Here is a 17,302-nt window from a genome sequence, read left to right as displayed (position 1 = left end):
GGTTACGAACCAACAAAAGAAACTCTTCATGAGCGTCCATAAAATTGAACATGTTCAGAGAACATTTGATACACCTCGCTGCATTTTTTATTGCTTTTGGTAGCGGTAAGCACCATGGGTGTGATCCTCTAGCTGTAGCCTCCTGCCTTCTCTCCAACAGACCCAACATGACTGAAACAGACTGGGCATGCAGTGTGTTGGATTAGTTAAGGCCTGCCAACAAAATTCGAAAAATGACATCAAAATGGTATGGAAGAACTTTCTGGAATGGAACACGCCCAGGGATTAACCAATGCAGTAGCAAAGTGGGTCTCACCTTCGATCAGATCCATGTGGATGGACCAGTAGCTCTGCAGACACTGCAGTTCCTTCTTCATTGCCCTCTTGCATCGGCAGTCATACAGGGGGCTGACCAGCAGCACCTCCAGGGCTTCCTGGCACTCCCTGTTGGCCAGCATGTCCTTCTCCCTGCCCACCAGGCATTGGCGCATCACCCGGTACCTCTGGCTGCACTTCTGGTTCTGGTTGCACATGGTGCTGGCCTGCACACAGTCCACCCATTCGCGGGCTCCAGTCCTAGGCCCAGCCCCAGGTCTGGCCAGGGCCAGCGCCGAGGAAGAGGAGCCCCCCCAAGAATAGACTACCTCATCTGGGGGAGAGGGAGGCAAGAGGACAGGGGTGTCTCATTGGTCATGTGACGAGGAAAGTTACAGAGGGCAGGATGACACTGCCCTGATAGGGTGTTGACTATGATGACAAAGGCTTTGTTCTTGTGCTGTACACATTGTGCCTTTTTGCTGTACAGTATGTTAGAGTATGCTGTACGGTATTTTTTTCTTCTTCATGTTGCTATGTGCAATATGGAGATGAATGACAATATGGGATGATTAAAAGCTATAAAGAGTCCCTTGAAAGTGTCAATGTTTTTTTACACAACAGACGCAGACAAGATAATCTAATGACAAGAGAGACACCTTCAGGTTGTACTGAACCTGCAGGACATTTAGAGGAAGCCTACACCTTACCTGACTTTGCATCTTGACTGACATGAGAGGAAAACTGTAGTCAATTGCACTACAAATGCATTTTTTCCAAATTGTTATTAAATTGCACTTCATACCAATGGACATCTAATTTTTAGGGGAAATGTATGTCTTTCAAACTTACCCATGCATAGGCTATAGGTATCATCACGCAATAATCTGTTCCTTACATTGATTGCAGTGCTAGTTATGAACTCAAAAAAGCACTTAGTGGATTCGATTGGCTAATGGATGTCGATTAAAACATAATTCGACAAAAAAAAAGATATTCTGAAAAGATATTTCAGTAGACTGACCAATGCATGCAATATAATTGAACTAAATTTAAGCACAAAAAAATGCACATTGATGTTAAACGTGTGCAAACAAATGTACTAAAAAAACAAAATTTTCTAAATAAATTTGTCGTGTTTCACTTTCATAACCTATAGCCAACATATGCATTTAGATATTTACTTCTCATCTCACCTAATAAAAACAGCGTACTGTAAAGAAAAATCCACATGATGGTAAATTGGTAGATTCGACGACAAGGTACTAAAAGGATAGAGGATCCTATTTGACTTTTTATATTCCGTATCCTTTCCAAATCGTTGACTCCGCGTCGATCAGTATAGGAATTCTCAGTATCCTCCTATAACTCCCGATTCTAAACAAACTCGGCTTCAGTTCCTCGTTTGAATAATCCAACAATTTTAATATAAAAAATACTTCAAGATCTTCATAGGCAAATACATTTATCCATGAGAGTTGTTATTTCTGGGGCCGTATAAACATATCGAAAATACAAAACCATCTCTCCTCTTCAATTGAGTCTAATCCGGAATAACCCTTTTAGGGAACAAATACTTCTCAAATTGAATTTGTCAGTTGTTGATTTATGGCAGAAAACCACAGCAACATTGAAATCTCAGCGGAAGGCAAATAAACTACCCCTCAACTGCGAAACACCAGAGGAAAGCAGATCCCGACTTCTCCCTTCAAAAGCAGCGCGCCTCTGACTTTGGTGCGAGTGGCTGCGCCTCTATAGTGTGTGGAGGAACCACACCAGCTCAACGAATAAGTTCAAGCGTACCAGCAGAGGGCAATGCGAACTCATTGTCATGATGGAAAACTAAGGTCACAATCGATGCATTAATAAGCATGACAAGAGCCTATATTATTCCGGCTGGCATGGCACGATTACTGTTAAGTCTAATTCCATTGCCTTCACTGAAGTGGTAAATATAGCACATGGGGAGAGTTTAATGCCATAACATGTATGGTAGCCATTCATGCACTAGGCTACTTATAGTAAATTAAACAAATAGGCTATAGCGTTCTGCAAACTATCTTTGTCAATAGATTGTCGATAGAGGATTTAGAGACTAAAGGTAGCCTAACATAGTTTGACTTAAGCCAAGGTCGCACACGTTTTAAACAGCATACATCATAACAGGACCCTTGTTCATTTCAGCAATTACAATAGACTCCATTTGGCATTAGTAAGCCTGACGTGGTCTCCTGAAAGATCCAAGGCGGTGGGAAAATGAATAGAAAGAATTGTATTGTATCAGTGCCAGGGAGCCATGAAGCTAGCGTTCAAGAACAGCAACCCCTATTTTTCACAATGTGCTGATGTCCCTCACATTACTGAAATGACTGGGTTGTGCATCACTTCTTAAGCAGGGCCGAGCCATTATAAATCTTTACAAATCTTGAGAACAGAGTCTCCATTTAGAGACAGGGACAATGACAAACGACCCGAGCCACTAGCTCATAATGACAGTTGACTGTCAGACTGGCTTCTGTCCCGGGAAAAATAGGCATGTGTGTAATCAGAAGATCACTTTTGCCCTGTTGGCCAGTGGTCTCCCCCAGAGTTTTACATCCCTATTGAAGATGATTAAATAAGGGCCATAGATAATCACATGGCAAAGCTTCACAGCAAACGCCAACCAGCATGGCAAAAATAGTCGAATTAGTTCCCACGTTGTGAATTCTCTTTCTTCTCATAAAAGATCCATTTCTATGATAATGGAGTTCACGTAAACCCCCCCCCCCCTCAATTCAGTTCACTGTCAGGCTATCAGAGCCCTTGTTTGGAGCTTATTCTTGTTGACATGGAATGCCGTGGCTTGCTCCATGGGTTTTTAATTGCATGCTGTAGCTCCATCTCAGTGTTTAAAATGTGCAATTATAAACGAACATACGCGTTTGTTCGATCATCAGAGGTGTGTAGAAAAAGGCAAATGTAACCCAGTAAACGACTGACATCCAGTATTGTGATCCTTACATTTACATTTAGCAGACGCTCTTATCCAGAGCGACTTACAGTAAGTACAGGGACATTCCCCCGAGGCAAGTAGGGTGAAGTGCCTTGCCTAAGGACACATCATTTTGCACGGCCGGGAATCAAACCGGCAACCTTCTGATTACTAGCCCGATTCCCTTACGTGTGAGCTGCTTATCAACAACGACTAGCAGGTGGAGAATAACTTTTCTGCCCTGTTAGCTGCAATTGATTAAAGGGTGCGTGGAATCTCAAAGTGCTTAAACACAAATTAGTCTCGGATTAATTCAAGGTCAGGAGGTCCCTTGCACTCCAGACCTCTCCCTCCACCCACACACACACCCGCACATGCACGCACACACACACACATCAATGTCCATGCCCGTTGGATAGAGCAAGTATTAATTATAGTATGGAGGTACACAGAGCAGTTGGGCATGACTGATTGGGTTAGGAATTATAGGGTAATTAATGTGTAACCTGGGCCGACACAGCTTGAATAGAGAATAAAAGCTTCTCTCCTTTAGCCTGTCTGCTCTACGTAGTTATGGGAACAGATGCAGCCCGCTTTACCAATAATGATGTCAATCACAGACAGCTTCTAAATTGTACGGACTCGAATTCATCACCGGCATCGTGTGTGAGTGACCTCTAGCAGAATGCTAACATGAGCTTCGCTCACTACAGGGTCATAGGGTGAATCGATGTTTTTCCTCGAATTGTTTTGGGATCAAGTTGCCTTTCCTGGAGATCAACTATGATCCAAGTTTCAACGTGATTCCTGTCTAGCGTGGCGAGGATGCTATCGAACGTTTAAACCTTGCGGCTTTCCTGGCATTTCTGACACTGTCCACTTTCTATCAGATTACACCGACTGATTACATTTGCAATGATGCATTTTCATGTGTTGTAAGTGCTGTTATCTGCCTAGGGAGTATACCATTTCAAATGCCCTGTTTTTTTACGAAACACTGAAGAAATCTGAAAATATAACGAGAGAAACTGCGTGTTGGGATACACTTTTTTATTTCCCATGATGACATGACGAGAACATAAATCGTATGAACCTGAACAAATATGTGTAGAGTGTGGTGAGCTGCTCGGACAGTCTGAGCTTATCCATCAAGATCATTCAGGACAACCCTTATTTGTATGCACATGCGGTGCATGTAGGTCTGTGTCACATCCAGATTTGTAATAGGCCCAACACCGGCAGTCTACATATTGTCCTATACAATCCCACTCTGATTATTATACTGTAGCTAGCAACAATAGCTTACTTAGTAGTAGTGCTTTGAAGTATTTTAAAGTGTGTTTTTTAAAACAGCCTACGTTTTAAATATGGAAACAGAGCAGGAGCGACACCTTTCAAAGTAAGCCTGCATGGGTGAGAGACTTGCACATCCTTCCATAGTCACTGGTTCGAAAACCAAAATGCTGGCTGCAAGGCCTGAAACATTGGCAACCTCAGCCCGTCTCATGGAACACCCCGTGCGTTCCATATGGAATGTTGACAGGCAGTTCCGCTCGGCCCAGTTCTGTGAAGGTCTGGGCATCAAGGACCAGGAGGAAAGTGCTCTTCTCCTAGAGCCGGAGCATCCGGAGACAGAGAGAGAGAGAGAGAGAGAGAGAGAGAGAGAGAGAGAGAGAGAGAGAGAGAGAGAGAGAGAGAGAGAGAGCAGGAGAGCGAGAGAGCGAGAGAGGCAGAGAGAGCGAGAGAGAAACCTTTTCAGAAACCATTTGTCTCGTATATTTTCAATCACAAACGTAACAACGTTGTCATCCGCCCCACCTGTCTGGGTGTGATGATGACGGACATTACCACCCCGTCGTCCTCTTCCCTAGCGTTTGGGGCCGCGACAAAAACAGGCTCTGATGGAAACAACCCCGGGTGGCGCCAGGCCTGAAAGTAGACACCACGCCATCACCTTCCAGCACGTCAAACAATCATTCACAGGTCCGGAGCTCGAACACGCCATTGCTACTATAATAGCAATATTCGGTATTGTGTCTGTCAAAACAAGCCATTTTCATAGAGAAACATGAAGTATGTTTGCCACTTGAATGTACCGGCATGACTGCAACGTGTGGAGATGTGCTTTATTTGCGTTCACTGAGGCAAACCTTCAATTGTTTCGTCTGAACATCCATCTTCAGCAAGGAATCACCAAACACATGCCCAAAGCCACAGGCATAGTAGTAGCGGTACGGCCTCGCGTTGTATTGAGCATAGTTAATGGCGGGAAACTCCAGACCACCGTACTGCAGCAGCTCGTCGTCGTACAGGTCCTCGTGTGTGCACACAACCTGAGGCATGGGAATCAGGAGCAGAAATGCCACCGACATTCGAAACACAGCACTCGATTCGAAACCGCGTTATTTCGCGATAACTGTGACATTCCTGTAACGCGTCTGCACCGGTCTGAGTGGTCTGCGTCAGGTATCCATGACAACTCGTTCTATCACCTTGTCCTTTGATCAGCTCTGCCCACCTGCGTCACAGAGCCCAGCTATCAGCAGGGGTTTGTCTTGTGCTGTGTAACACAGAGACCGTTCTCACTGGTTCGTTGCTAATGGTTCTTCATAGGGCGGAAGCTATCTCTTGTAGCAGGTTTTTTGGGGGGGTCACTCACAGTGGATTACACAATACCTAACTGAGAGTTTTGTGTCTGCCTACCAATGCTATGGCCTGGCTGAACTGCACGAGATGTCAACTCGTGGAATGTAATTTACGTAAATTGCGCTAGCACTGGAAGAATGCAGGTGCAAAAGCTCTGAATAGACGAACACACGCGCCCATACACACACGCAAACTCACACACATTAACGCACACACACACACACACACATACCTCCCCTTTTTTGTTCTTCACTGCTGTAGCTTGACAGTTGCCCAGAGTGATAAGGTTTTGATCGGTGGGCGTGTCTTTATCCACAGTCAGTGGAATGACATATCTCCGGGGAAGGTTTCTGCACAAGGCGTTGTAGAACTGACAGAGCAAGACAAATGTTGGGCATTACAGCAACGGTCATATAGATCTTATACAATAATATAACACTGGTACTCTTCGTAACATAGACGTACAATACTTGTGCCGTCGTAAAAATGATTTAACAAGTGCACCGCAATCTGTGAGTTCCCAGAGAAATGGGCCCATCTCCAGGCCACTAACGCTGCTATACAGAAACCCAGGAAGGTCTAGGAGGCTGTGGGGGAACATCTCTCAGACCTACCTTGTCCATCTCCTCTCCGGGGCCTCTGCGAAGGTTCACCAGGGTGAAGTCTCCGATGACGTTCCCCTCGTCACCACAGCACATGTCCATCACCAGGAAGTCCTTCTCCTCGTAGGCGTTGATCATGTGCAGGGTGAACATGGCCGGGGTGCTGTACTTCACCTTGCTACGCTGTCGGGGCGAGAAAGGCCGATCCGTTTTTAGACCCGTCGTAGGAAATCCAATCATGAGCATCTTTCAATGTTGACATTTTCAAATTCCTCTCTTTGTCATATACTGTAGCTCGCCGCTAAGTGCATTGCTCACATACAGTAGGTTAGGAATCATTTCCGACAGGTTGAGATGATACTTTAGAGGTTTACGGGTTGTTAACGAGAACAGGACCAAAGAATGTACCTGTATTTATGACAAAAGATCAAGTTCAAGTTCAAACTTGAACTTGATCTCGTGGAAACATATATGTTTCAAAAAAGGAATTCCGTACAACATAGACATGTATGTATGACAGTGGTATGTGTGTGTGTGTAGTTTCTGGGCCAGGAAGCTCCTCCCACCTCCCCTGTGCGTCTGTCCACCACATGGAAGATGGTATCGGTCTCCGGCTCCCAGCTCATTACTTTGTTGAAGCTCTTCCCCTGGATGTTGTAAAGCATGAACTTCAGCAGGTCCAGTTTGATAGGCTGCTCGATGAACACCACATAGTTCTCCGACATGGCTGGAGAAACCACGCACGCACAGAGGCACGCAGCGTGGAGAGAAGGAAAAAAAAACAAAAAACAACTGTCACAACCCCCTTGAAATTCGCCCACAGCTGTATGTCGTTATCGTAGGGTTCGACGAAGGGATATGGATAAGCTTCTTACCAAAGCTGTGGTAGTAGGATGGCTTTCTGGAGTCAGAGGCAGGAATGGAGCAGAGTATCTGAGATCCACTGAGACCAGCCGCGTCGCCCTCCTTCTCAGCATCGCCTGGGGCAGGCACGCGGATGATGTTGTAGAAGCAGCCTGGAGAGACATATTATTTCGATTGATCCATAATAATATTGCGTGAGTGAGTATTGTTCCTGTTGAAAACCACCCAACTGGTGCTAGATGGGATGTGTGCATGAGTGTTGGAGGTACAGCCCCAGCATACCGCTTTTTCCAAAGGAGTTGCCCATGTTGTATGTGGCACCTTCACGGTCATAGTGGGGATGAGCTGTGGCTGCATTGACAGCTATGTACTTACTCCAGTCCACCTGCCATGGTGAACCTCACAATCAACTCATCGTCACGGTAATTACCATCATCATCATCATCATCATCATCACGGTGATCATCGTGATTATCATGATTTATCGTTCCTACCACTCGTAAGATCTTTGCGAACGATGGATCTGGGTGAAGATTTCTGTGCGTGCGTGCGTGTGCGTGCGTGAGATGTTTGAGATACCTTCTCCTTGGTCTCCAAGCTCTGCGGATCCACACGTCGCATGAAGTTGGTCTCAGTGCTGACATAATAGTCTCCTTTGTACTTGACAAAGTTCACACTGGCATTGTCGGTGGCCTCTGTCAATATATGGAGGTATTAGGAATGTTTTCACACAGGATGTTGTTTCATTGAGCAAAGTTCCAGTCTTTTCTTTTCCCTTCTCTTCCTTTCTCGCTCAGTTCCTTTCTCTTTTACACACACCCATACACAGACACACACACACGCAGAAACACAAATCTCTCAATCCATCCGCACTACATTGTCCCTGTCTATTAGCCACATGCGACACAATAGGCCACAGCCGTCAAGGACACAACCACCCCAGCATAGAAATTGGAATGTGCTGGCGAGATACTTACTGGGGACTTTGAAACGAGAGAAAAACCGAGCGAAAATGTTCTTGCAGGGGTCAGGCATGGCCATCGTTCCGAACTCCGACACCACGATGCGGTCAGCCTCGGAGTTCCTCACGTACGAGTCACTGCGCAGGAATCGGCTGCAGTAGGTGACCTGGCCGTCGCGGATGTTGAAGCGATGCATCATGGCCATGCCGTCGAACCAGTGGTTGTAGCTGAGGACACGCGACAAAGACGCTACTGTTTTACGGGACAGCACCGCAACAGGACCAGCCACAAGACCAGCCACAGGACCAGCGTGACGTGGGAAGGAATCTATGGGTCGTGTGTCTCGTCACCTGTCTTTGCCGAACTCAAACTTGCCCGGCCCATTCCTTAGGAAGCTGCCGTTGATCCAGGCGGGAATGTTCCCCATGATCTCGGTGTTAATGGGCACCGGGGTCTCCTCTGCTGAGCTCACCAGGGGGGCGATGCCCTCCAGGCCCTTTGCTGGGGGGCACTTCTTCTTTGGTGCTGGGAGAGAGAGAGAGAGAGAGAGAGAGAGAGAGAGAGAGAGAGAGAGAGAGAGAGAGAGAGAGAGAGAGAGAGAGAGAGAGAGAGAGAGAGAGAGAGAGAGAGAGAAACAGAGAGAGGGGGAGAAAAGAGAGAGGTGTAACATCTTGAATCATCCATGTACTTTTTACTGTTTGTGCTTAGATGAAAAGCTGGTTGCAGATATTTGCCTGGGGGCAAATTCATACTGGATAGTAAATTACTTGATGGTAATGTTACTAGTGAGAAAGATGGGGAAGGGAATCCACACAAGCCGTGAACACACACTCACACAAACATAAATATGTAATACGCGCATACTCCTTCACTATCACGATCACTCACTCAAAAGCATACATACACACACTAATCCTAATGAAGAAGAGTTTAACAGGTAACTTTAGGTACTTTGTGCAAGTCTGAATGTGTTCAGGTTAAAGCCAAGCCAGCAGCGTTGTTACGTAAGGTCGTAATTGGTGACTGCTGTAAGTTATCACAACTGAAGGCCCCGTGACTCAGCGAATGGAGGTCTCTTTCACACTGATTATCACCCAGGTTAACAACATAATTACAACTGGGCCTGCACATTGATAACAGTAGGATTTTATTTTTTTAATGTAAGAGTAGCATATCCATGAGTTGAAGCAGTTAAAACATGATGTGAGAACTATCTCGCCAGCCATACGGTTTGATTTAGTCTGCTGTGTCTGGAAAAGATAAGAGAAAGGTTGGCCAGGAGTCATCCGCCTCTGTTATGGAAGCAGTAATTCACTCATACATAACGAATACAACCCTTTAACAGTGATCGGGAGAACCGACAGTTGGAAGTCCCAACTCCAGGAAAGTTCTAGCTTCACAGGCTTCTGAATTACCTGTAGGCTTCAGTTCTGTACGTTTATTTAAAAAACAAGTTTTAAGAAAATGTTAACGTTTAACAAAGCGTGTTTCGTCCTGTCCATGAATCTCCCTGAGCAGGTAACGTTATGCAAGCAGCACGAAAACAACCCACACCATCACCTGTAGGCCTATCTAACTTTGTTATCCAACTATGAGATACGCGAGCCAGCAGGAACCTTGACAGCGAATAGGTAATTGTGCAACAGTGGATGTGGTTCATGCTGTTTGGACTGCGGTGTATTATGTTGTCCTGGGAGGACTCGCGGTAGATTCACACTGTGTATGTCAGTTATCACATATTGTCACAAACTGAATTTAGATGGATACCAGGCTAATTATTATTAGCAAACCACGCACAAAGCTTCCGCGGATAGACGATTGTTTCGCTGTTTTTCTCACAGCTTGAAACAACTTGATCCGCAACCAGAGTTTAATGAAACTGTAGGCCTATCACTCACGAGCACACTACTGCCATTGATGTAAAGGTATTCACTGTGTACACAGCAGGAACGTTTCAATATTGTAAAAGCATTCAACTGCATTTCGACCAACTCAAATCATACTCTTTTATTTTTTTTATTTTTCACCATGATTTCACTTGGTTTCACTCGATTACATGTTTGAAAAACTCACTCAATAAGAGTACAGTTATTAAACAGTTGAACACTGAAACCTGAACTTGAAGCCATTATTCTGGTTTCTCTGTATTCAGTTCACTAATTGTTGCCGGAAGAATGGGCTAATGGGGTTAATGGTTAATGCTGTAATCACATACATTAATCTAATCTTGCTTGATACGAGACCCTGCAGTCATTAGGTCAGTTGATAAAAAAATGTGCTCAGTGAAATGAATTAAGAAGAGATGTTTGTGTGTGTGTGTGTGTGTGTGTCATTGACTCACCGCTCTGTGTTTGGGGTATAGTCTTCGACATGGCCAGCAGGTTTAGTTGTGTGATTGTGTGATCCTGTACAGATCTTAGGAGGGGATTTAAACTGGAGTGGAGAGGGAGGGAATAACCTTTGAACCTGGCCCTTAGCCAGACTGATACGGCTGTACCTGGCTGGCCTGTACATATTGACAATATAACATCAGTGCCATGACTTTATTTATAACCAACATAATTGTTTATTGTGGATACATTGTAAGCGTATACATGTTAATATCATTCGAGTCTGGGGCTGAGATGTAAACAAACATCCTGACCCCCCACCCCCCCACCCCCCCACCCCCCACCACCCCACCCACCTCCCATAAAGGTAATTATTAAATACCAAAATAATCTTAACATATCAGATAATGTTCACAACCAACTTTAAAATGTATATTTATTTCTGGCATACAGCTGGTACATGCTGATTTACAGCAGGCACCACCTCTGCCCAATCACTTTTTATGGTTGGATGATGTCATGGAAGGACTTCGGTCTATGGCAAAGGCACTGTAATAAATGAAGGCCTCTGTATGTAGCCTGACAACACACTACAAGTTACGTGCAGTAGTTACTCAACACATGAAAGTCCTGACAATTCCACAACGTTGTGTGACTTTTAACAGACCTAAATGTCAAATATCAAAGGCCTTATGACGGACCTGATAATGTTACCACTCACTCTATGCACATGCATTACAGCTTCATCAGATGGTTTAAATAATATTTGAGATATATTACTTCAATGATATAACACTTGAGACTTGATAGAACTGGAAAAAGAGTGTCATTAGCTAACAATATTCCGAGTTCAACATATATTAAAGATGTACTGGTGCATCTACAAGCAAATTCAAGTAAATGTAAAAGATATAATGGTATGAAGTTTTAGAAATTAGGCAGACTGTCTATGTATGGCTGAGACAGTCCAGTCACCTCGGCTTGACTAGGGGTGGATTATGGGTAAGTTGAATTACAATAGGAAACAACATGTGAACTTAAAATTGTCACTGCAAATGTATCTTTGCCAATCCTACTTCTTCATCAGAAATGTAGCTCCTGACAGGATGACTTTGGTGATGGATGAAAGGTACCATCTAGTGGTGAAATGAGACATTGCAGTTATTTATCGTTCAAAACCCTGCCAATGAATGCACTACTCTGTGATGAACTTGATTGGTTAAAAAGGTCTCGACAGCTGGAAAACATTTCAAATGGAGCAACACCTCATTTTAATTCCCTCTCTTTGCCAAATACACCTGTTTTTATCAATTGTATTCCTCATCGACCATCGTTTCTTTGTACACTTTCTCCAGGAGGTGAGTAGTGGTCAGGAGTGAACTGCTTTGAAGGGACACGTGAGGTGAGCGGAGTTCTGTGGTCTGTCGAGTTGACATGCTGTAACTCTGGGCTGGTTGAAAACTGCCATATAAGATGCCTTTGATCTCCCCCCTCTCTCTCTCTCTCTCTCTCTCTCTCTCTCTCTCTCTCTCTCTCTCTCTCTCTCTCTCTCTCTCCCTCTCTGATACACACACACACACACACACACACATTCAAAGTACTGTGGGTCAATCATGATCCTACAGCTAGGTGAAGGCCACGAGAATTGTTCTGAGGAACACACCTGACTGGATGGTCGCCTACTCCCCGCCTCTCATTGGTTGCCTCTCATTCTCTTGCATCTGAAGACACACCAGTAAACCAATAGGAGCCTTCGTGTTATCAGTGAGGGCGGGCTGTCCCGGCTAGGTGAGGTTTAATATGGAGCGCGTCACACTGTCGCCCAGCAGACGCATCGATCAACATGATCCCCATCGTGCTCGCCTCAGTGTTCATCGCCAGCGGTAAGGACCATCTGTGTGTGTGTGTGTGTGTGTGTGTCAACCCTGTAAACATCCTCCCAGCGCCAGAAGAAAGAGCCGTCCCCACATCTGTCGCCGTGCGGAGCTGGAGGTGAGTGTTAACCTCCAACCTCCTCACCCTCTGTCTCCCATCCTCGCCAGCCCTAGGGTGCGGCATCCCCCCCATCGAGCCCCTCGCCCCCCACGTGGTCAACGGAGTAGATGCCAGGCCCCATAGCTGGCCTTGGCAGGTAAACACACCCTCTCCTCTTCCTCTCTGTTCTCTTGCTCGATTCATCAAGTATTAAACGCTGTAGCTTGACTTTACCTCGAGGCCAAAGCCCTGTTGTGTAACAGGTACAGGCCTTGAGTAGGCATGCTGTGTTGATAATGTGGCGAGAAATTACTTTTTTATTTTGACCTCAATGTCTCTCTTTCTTTCTCTCTTTCTGCCTCTCTAGCTCTCTCTCTCTCTCTCTCTCTCTCTCTCTGTCTCTCTCTAACTCTCTCTCCCTGTCTCTCTAACTGTCTCTGTCTCTAACTCTAACTCTCTCTCTCTCTCTCTCTGTCTCTCTCTTACTCTCTCTCCCTGTCTCTCTAACTGTCTCTGTCTCTAACTCTAACTCTCTCTCTCTCTCTCTCTCTCTCTCTCTGTCTGTTTCTCTTTTTCTCTTTTTGTCTAAAGCTCTCTCTCTGTCTGTCTAACTTTCTCTCTCTGTCTCTCTAACTCTCTCTCTGTCTGTCTAACTTTCTCTCTCTGTCTCTCTAACTCTCTCTCTGTCTGTCTAACTTTCTCTCTCTGTCTCTCTAACTCTCTCTCTGTCTGTCTAACTTTCTCTCTCTGTCTCTCTAACTCTCTCTCTGTCTGTCTAACTTTTTCTGTCTCTCTTCAGATCTCCTTGCAGTATGACAGGAACGGAGAGTGGAGACACACCTGCGGAGGTTCTCTGATTGCTAGTAACTGGGTCATGACCGCTGCTCACTGTATCAAGTAAGAGTGAGAAAACCCCACCTGTCCTGCACACACCTACGCACACACACACACACACACACACACACACACACACACACACACACACACACGTGCACACACACACACACACACTCACACTGACCATCTGTCCCTCTCTATCCCAAGCAACGACCTGTCCTACAGGGTGTTTGTTGGCAAGTACAATCTTGTGGAGGAGGAGCCAAGCTCCAATGCCATTGTCCCTGAGAAGATCATCGTCCATGAGAAGTGGAACCCCATCTTTGTGTTTCTGGGGTGAGGCCTTAGGTCCCAAGGCATGCATGGTGAAACAGAACGTGATGCACATGTTCATGCCTCAACTCGTAAATCAAGGACACTCCTGAACACAAATCCACTTACATGGACAATGACAACACACTGTTGACAGAACCAAGACCACTGTCGAAAGACATTTGTGAACCCACATCAGCCCTCTAACCTCTCTCTGTCTATCTCTCTCTCTCTCTCTCTCTCTCTCTCTCTCTCTCTCTCTCTCTCTCTCTCTCTCTCTCTCTCTCTGTTCCTCCCCATCACACCCTAAACTCTTTGTGATTGGTCAGAAATGACATCGCCCTGATCAAGCTGTCCGAGCATGTGACCGTGACAGACCAGGTGCAGCTTGGCTGTATCCCTGCCGCAGAAACTGTCCTCAGCAACCAGTACCCCTGCTACATCACTGGCTGGGGCAGGCTCTCCAGTAAGACCCTCACTGTGTGTGTCTGTGTCTGTGTGTGTGTGTAAGAGAAGGAAAACTCAATTCATATCAGTAGCAGGATGGTGTAGCTGCAGAGTAACACACTGTCTGACTGTGTTTCTCTTTGTGTGTGTGTTTTTCAGCCGGAGGTCCTATTGCTGACAGGCTGCAGCAGGCTGTGATGCCCGTTGTGGACCACGCCACCTGCTCCAAGTTTGACTGGTGGGGCAGCATCCTCAGAACCACCATGGTGTGCGCCGGTGGAGACGGCGTTGTCGGGGGCTGCAACGTGAGTCTGAACGTTGCAAACGATGACGTTTCTGGATTTGTTCCTGGGGAAAAAGCAATTGGTTCTGTTTTTTGTTTTTGTTCCTCGAACCGGTTTAAGGCCTTGATACTGTATGTGTAGAGTCTACTGTGAAACTAGACTGTGTGTCATCACTGACTCCTCTTCCTCTTGCTCCTCCTCACGCCTCCCTGTCACTCTCTTTTGGTCTCGCTCCTCTCCTTTCTCCCAATCCCCAACCTCCTTCTCCTCCTCCTCTCCCTCCCGCTTCTCTTCTTCTGTCTACTCCCCCCACACACACACTGCTCCTCCTCCTCCTCTTCCATCCTCCTCCTCCCCTCCCCTCCCTCCCTCCTCCAGGGCGACTCGGGAGGTCCCCTGAACTGCAGGAACGCTGACGGCGCCTGGGAGGTACACGGCGTGGCCAGCTTCGTGTCTGGCCTGGGCTGCAACTTCATCAAGAAGCCCACCGTGTTCACCCGAGTGTCCGCCTTCAACGACTGGATCGACCAGGTGACCGACACGTTCGCACACACGCGCGCGCACGCACACAGACGTTGGCCCGTTTCACAGTCCTTGGCTTGGCACGTCAGGTGTGCAGAGAGAGAGCAATAAACAAAGTTTGTCATGCGCGTGTAAACATGTAGGATATGCTGAATGCTGCCACTCCTGCCCACGTGCTGATTGTCCTCTATTTTCAGGCTATGCTGAACAACTGAAGGAGGACAACGTCATGGATTTAATCCAAATAAAAGAGACCCCAGCATAAGAGCACTGTGTTTCATTTATAAGTACATCAACTGTGTACGTTTATATATAATGATAGACAGATGTGTTTCCTTCAGTCACATGGGTTATTTAATGTTGGGAGGCACACCTTATAGAAGCTTTTTAAAGCTATTGACTCTGAGAGATGTCAGTGGAGTAATGGTTATTTGAGAGACATGCCGGATCATGTGAACTATCTAAAACCTACCACAAGATGTCCCCAGTAACTCACAGCAACAAAAAAAGTTGAGAGAGTGAGAGAGCGAGAGAGAGAGAGCGAGAGAGTGCGAGAGAGAGAGCGAGAGAGAGAACGTGTTCTCCAGATGCTTGCCTTTAGCAGCTTTGCTCCCCTGTGAAGCTTTGATGTGTGATCACTGCCTCAACACCCAAGACGTTCAAGAGTGGTTCCGCATTCAAATCTGTCCTTTGGGTCTAAAACAAACTGGCTACACACTAGTCTCCATAAGCTTGATCTGTGAGCATATATTTTTTAATAACACTACGGTTTCAGAATATATCATTTGTAGTAGGCAGGCTAGCATCACATTTTTCCACAAATGATGGATTTCTCTTTCTCCGTAGACATGGGTTGGTTATATCGCCCCACTGCTCTTTCGAGTTTAAACTCCCCCTCCTTTTGTTTAACGACCTCCCAAATACACAGTTTGTCTCCGGCAGCGCTTGTCCAGGGCAAGGCATGTGGCCACCCACACATCCAAGCTCCCTGAAAGGGACTCATTGAGGCAAGTGGTCGGCTTGAATACTAATTACCAAAACCCGCCCGGCCGTCTGGAAGTGTATTGGGTTCGGGAAAGTGCAGTGAACTTTAGGGCTTTGGCCTTAGAAATGCACCGTGGAGTAAGCATATGCTTTGAGATAGGGAAAGCCGTTGATGGGATTTTCTTCAGCTGGGCTTCTTAAAATAACTCCGTTCGAATGAGACTCCATGCGCGGGAGAGAGAGGGATGGTGCTGTGCGCGTCCATAGTTTGCTACGCTCAGAGCACTCGTTTCGCGGGAAGTGGTCGTAGACTCTCGTTCCCTTGGTGAGTATTTGAATTGAACAATTGCTAAACTAGTATTGTTGTTATCTTTAGTGGCTTGCGCGGGTGGTTTGCTCCCCTGAGACATACTTGGAGAAGCGGAAGATATAACGGATTTTTAAATGATACTGATTATGCGTTTGGACACCAGGCAGTTGAAAGGGATGTTATCATCGCTGCGGGTATGGAGAAAAACAGTGCTTGGATAGTTTACACGTCAGAATGATGCCCAGGAGGGAGAAGATTAGGCTTATACTAAATATATTAAATCAGGATTCTTTGCTATACAGATCTCTCAAGTGTTGTTTTTTTGTTAGTTGTTTTGTTTTTGCCCTATCGTTTTACTCTCGCCATGTGTAGGCATATGACGTCTAGACTGGGGTCGGATGGGCCGTTCCCAATTAGTAACCTAAAACTAATAAACTGGAACTGCACTTTTCTTATCATGCCACCAAATAGGAGGATTAAACCTTTGTTGCTTGTGGATTTTTATTTCAGAAATTAGGATGTATTGTTGCATACGGCTGATGACTGGTGATAGAAAATGTGCATGGAGCCTTTCTTACCATCTGTCTGTTTTCCTGTCTTTCAGTTCTTGTGATTGTGTGTTAGATTCTCAGTCAACAGTCAGAATATTCTGTGTGTCATTGTATGGTCCTAAAAAAAAAAAACACCCTTGCACACACACACACACACACACACACACGCCCTTGCAGACACACAAACACACAATCGTTCATTGTGTCCAGTCCCACAGCCACCTCTGTTCTGTAACAAGCGGCTGTTATGCACAGATCTGTTGCGTAACGAGGCTTCTATCAGTTTATTGACAACAGCTGGACGGCAGGGAGGATAGTCCAGTCCTATGCTCTTTGGACTCACCACTAGAATCAAACCTGACATCCCATCAGCCAGGCTGTCAATCTC

General features: G+C 45.8%; 3 protein-coding genes across 3 annotated transcripts in view; 1 reads left to right on the top strand and 2 right to left on the bottom strand.

The window, feature by feature from the left end:
* The window catches only part of LOC134015229 (GDNF family receptor alpha-2-like), a 39,431-nt gene extending 37,396 nt beyond the window's left edge, over positions 1–2,035 (bottom strand). Inside the window, exons 1-2 of the mRNA XM_062454616.1 lie at positions 1,512–2,035; positions 317–649 (exon numbers count right to left, since the gene is read on the bottom strand). Of these exons, the coding sequence (XP_062310600.1) occupies positions 317–649; positions 1,512–1,548 (370 nt within the window). The 5' untranslated portion in view covers positions 1,549–2,035. The remainder of the gene's footprint in view (positions 1–316; positions 650–1,511) is intronic.
* Positions 2,036–4,324: 2,289 nt separating this feature from the next.
* On the bottom strand, positions 4,325–9,794 carry bco2l (beta-carotene 15, 15-dioxygenase 2, like). The gene is made up of 12 exons (XM_062454815.1): positions 9,779–9,794; positions 8,714–8,888; positions 8,379–8,590; positions 7,981–8,096; positions 7,684–7,786; positions 7,413–7,553; positions 7,104–7,264; positions 6,550–6,720; positions 6,168–6,305; positions 5,440–5,622; positions 5,108–5,218; positions 4,325–4,899 (listed from the first exon to the last, which is right to left on the bottom strand). The coding sequence occupies exons 2-12, from the start codon at positions 8,788–8,790 to the stop codon at positions 4,783–4,785; spliced, it is 1,530 nt and encodes a 509-aa protein (XP_062310799.1). The 5' UTR covers positions 8,791–8,888; positions 9,779–9,794; the 3' UTR covers positions 4,325–4,782.
* A 2,661-nt stretch (positions 9,795–12,455) lies between these two features.
* On the top strand, positions 12,456–15,384 carry ela3l (elastase 3 like). The gene is made up of 8 exons (XM_062454351.1): positions 12,456–12,576; positions 12,736–12,824; positions 13,467–13,564; positions 13,712–13,840; positions 14,146–14,282; positions 14,423–14,568; positions 14,926–15,078; positions 15,267–15,384. The coding sequence occupies exons 1-8, from the start codon at positions 12,537–12,539 to the stop codon at positions 15,282–15,284; spliced, it is 810 nt and encodes a 269-aa protein (XP_062310335.1). The 5' UTR covers positions 12,456–12,536; the 3' UTR covers positions 15,285–15,384.
* Positions 15,385–17,302: the final 1,918 nt, after the last annotated feature.

Source organism: Osmerus eperlanus, chromosome 28, assembly GCF_963692335.1.
Source record: "Osmerus eperlanus chromosome 28, fOsmEpe2.1, whole genome shotgun sequence".
Classification (NCBI taxonomy): domain Eukaryota; kingdom Metazoa; phylum Chordata; class Actinopteri; order Osmeriformes; family Osmeridae; genus Osmerus; species Osmerus eperlanus.
Note: the sequence above shows the minus strand (reverse complement) of the source record. Positions and strands in the feature narration are given on the sequence as shown.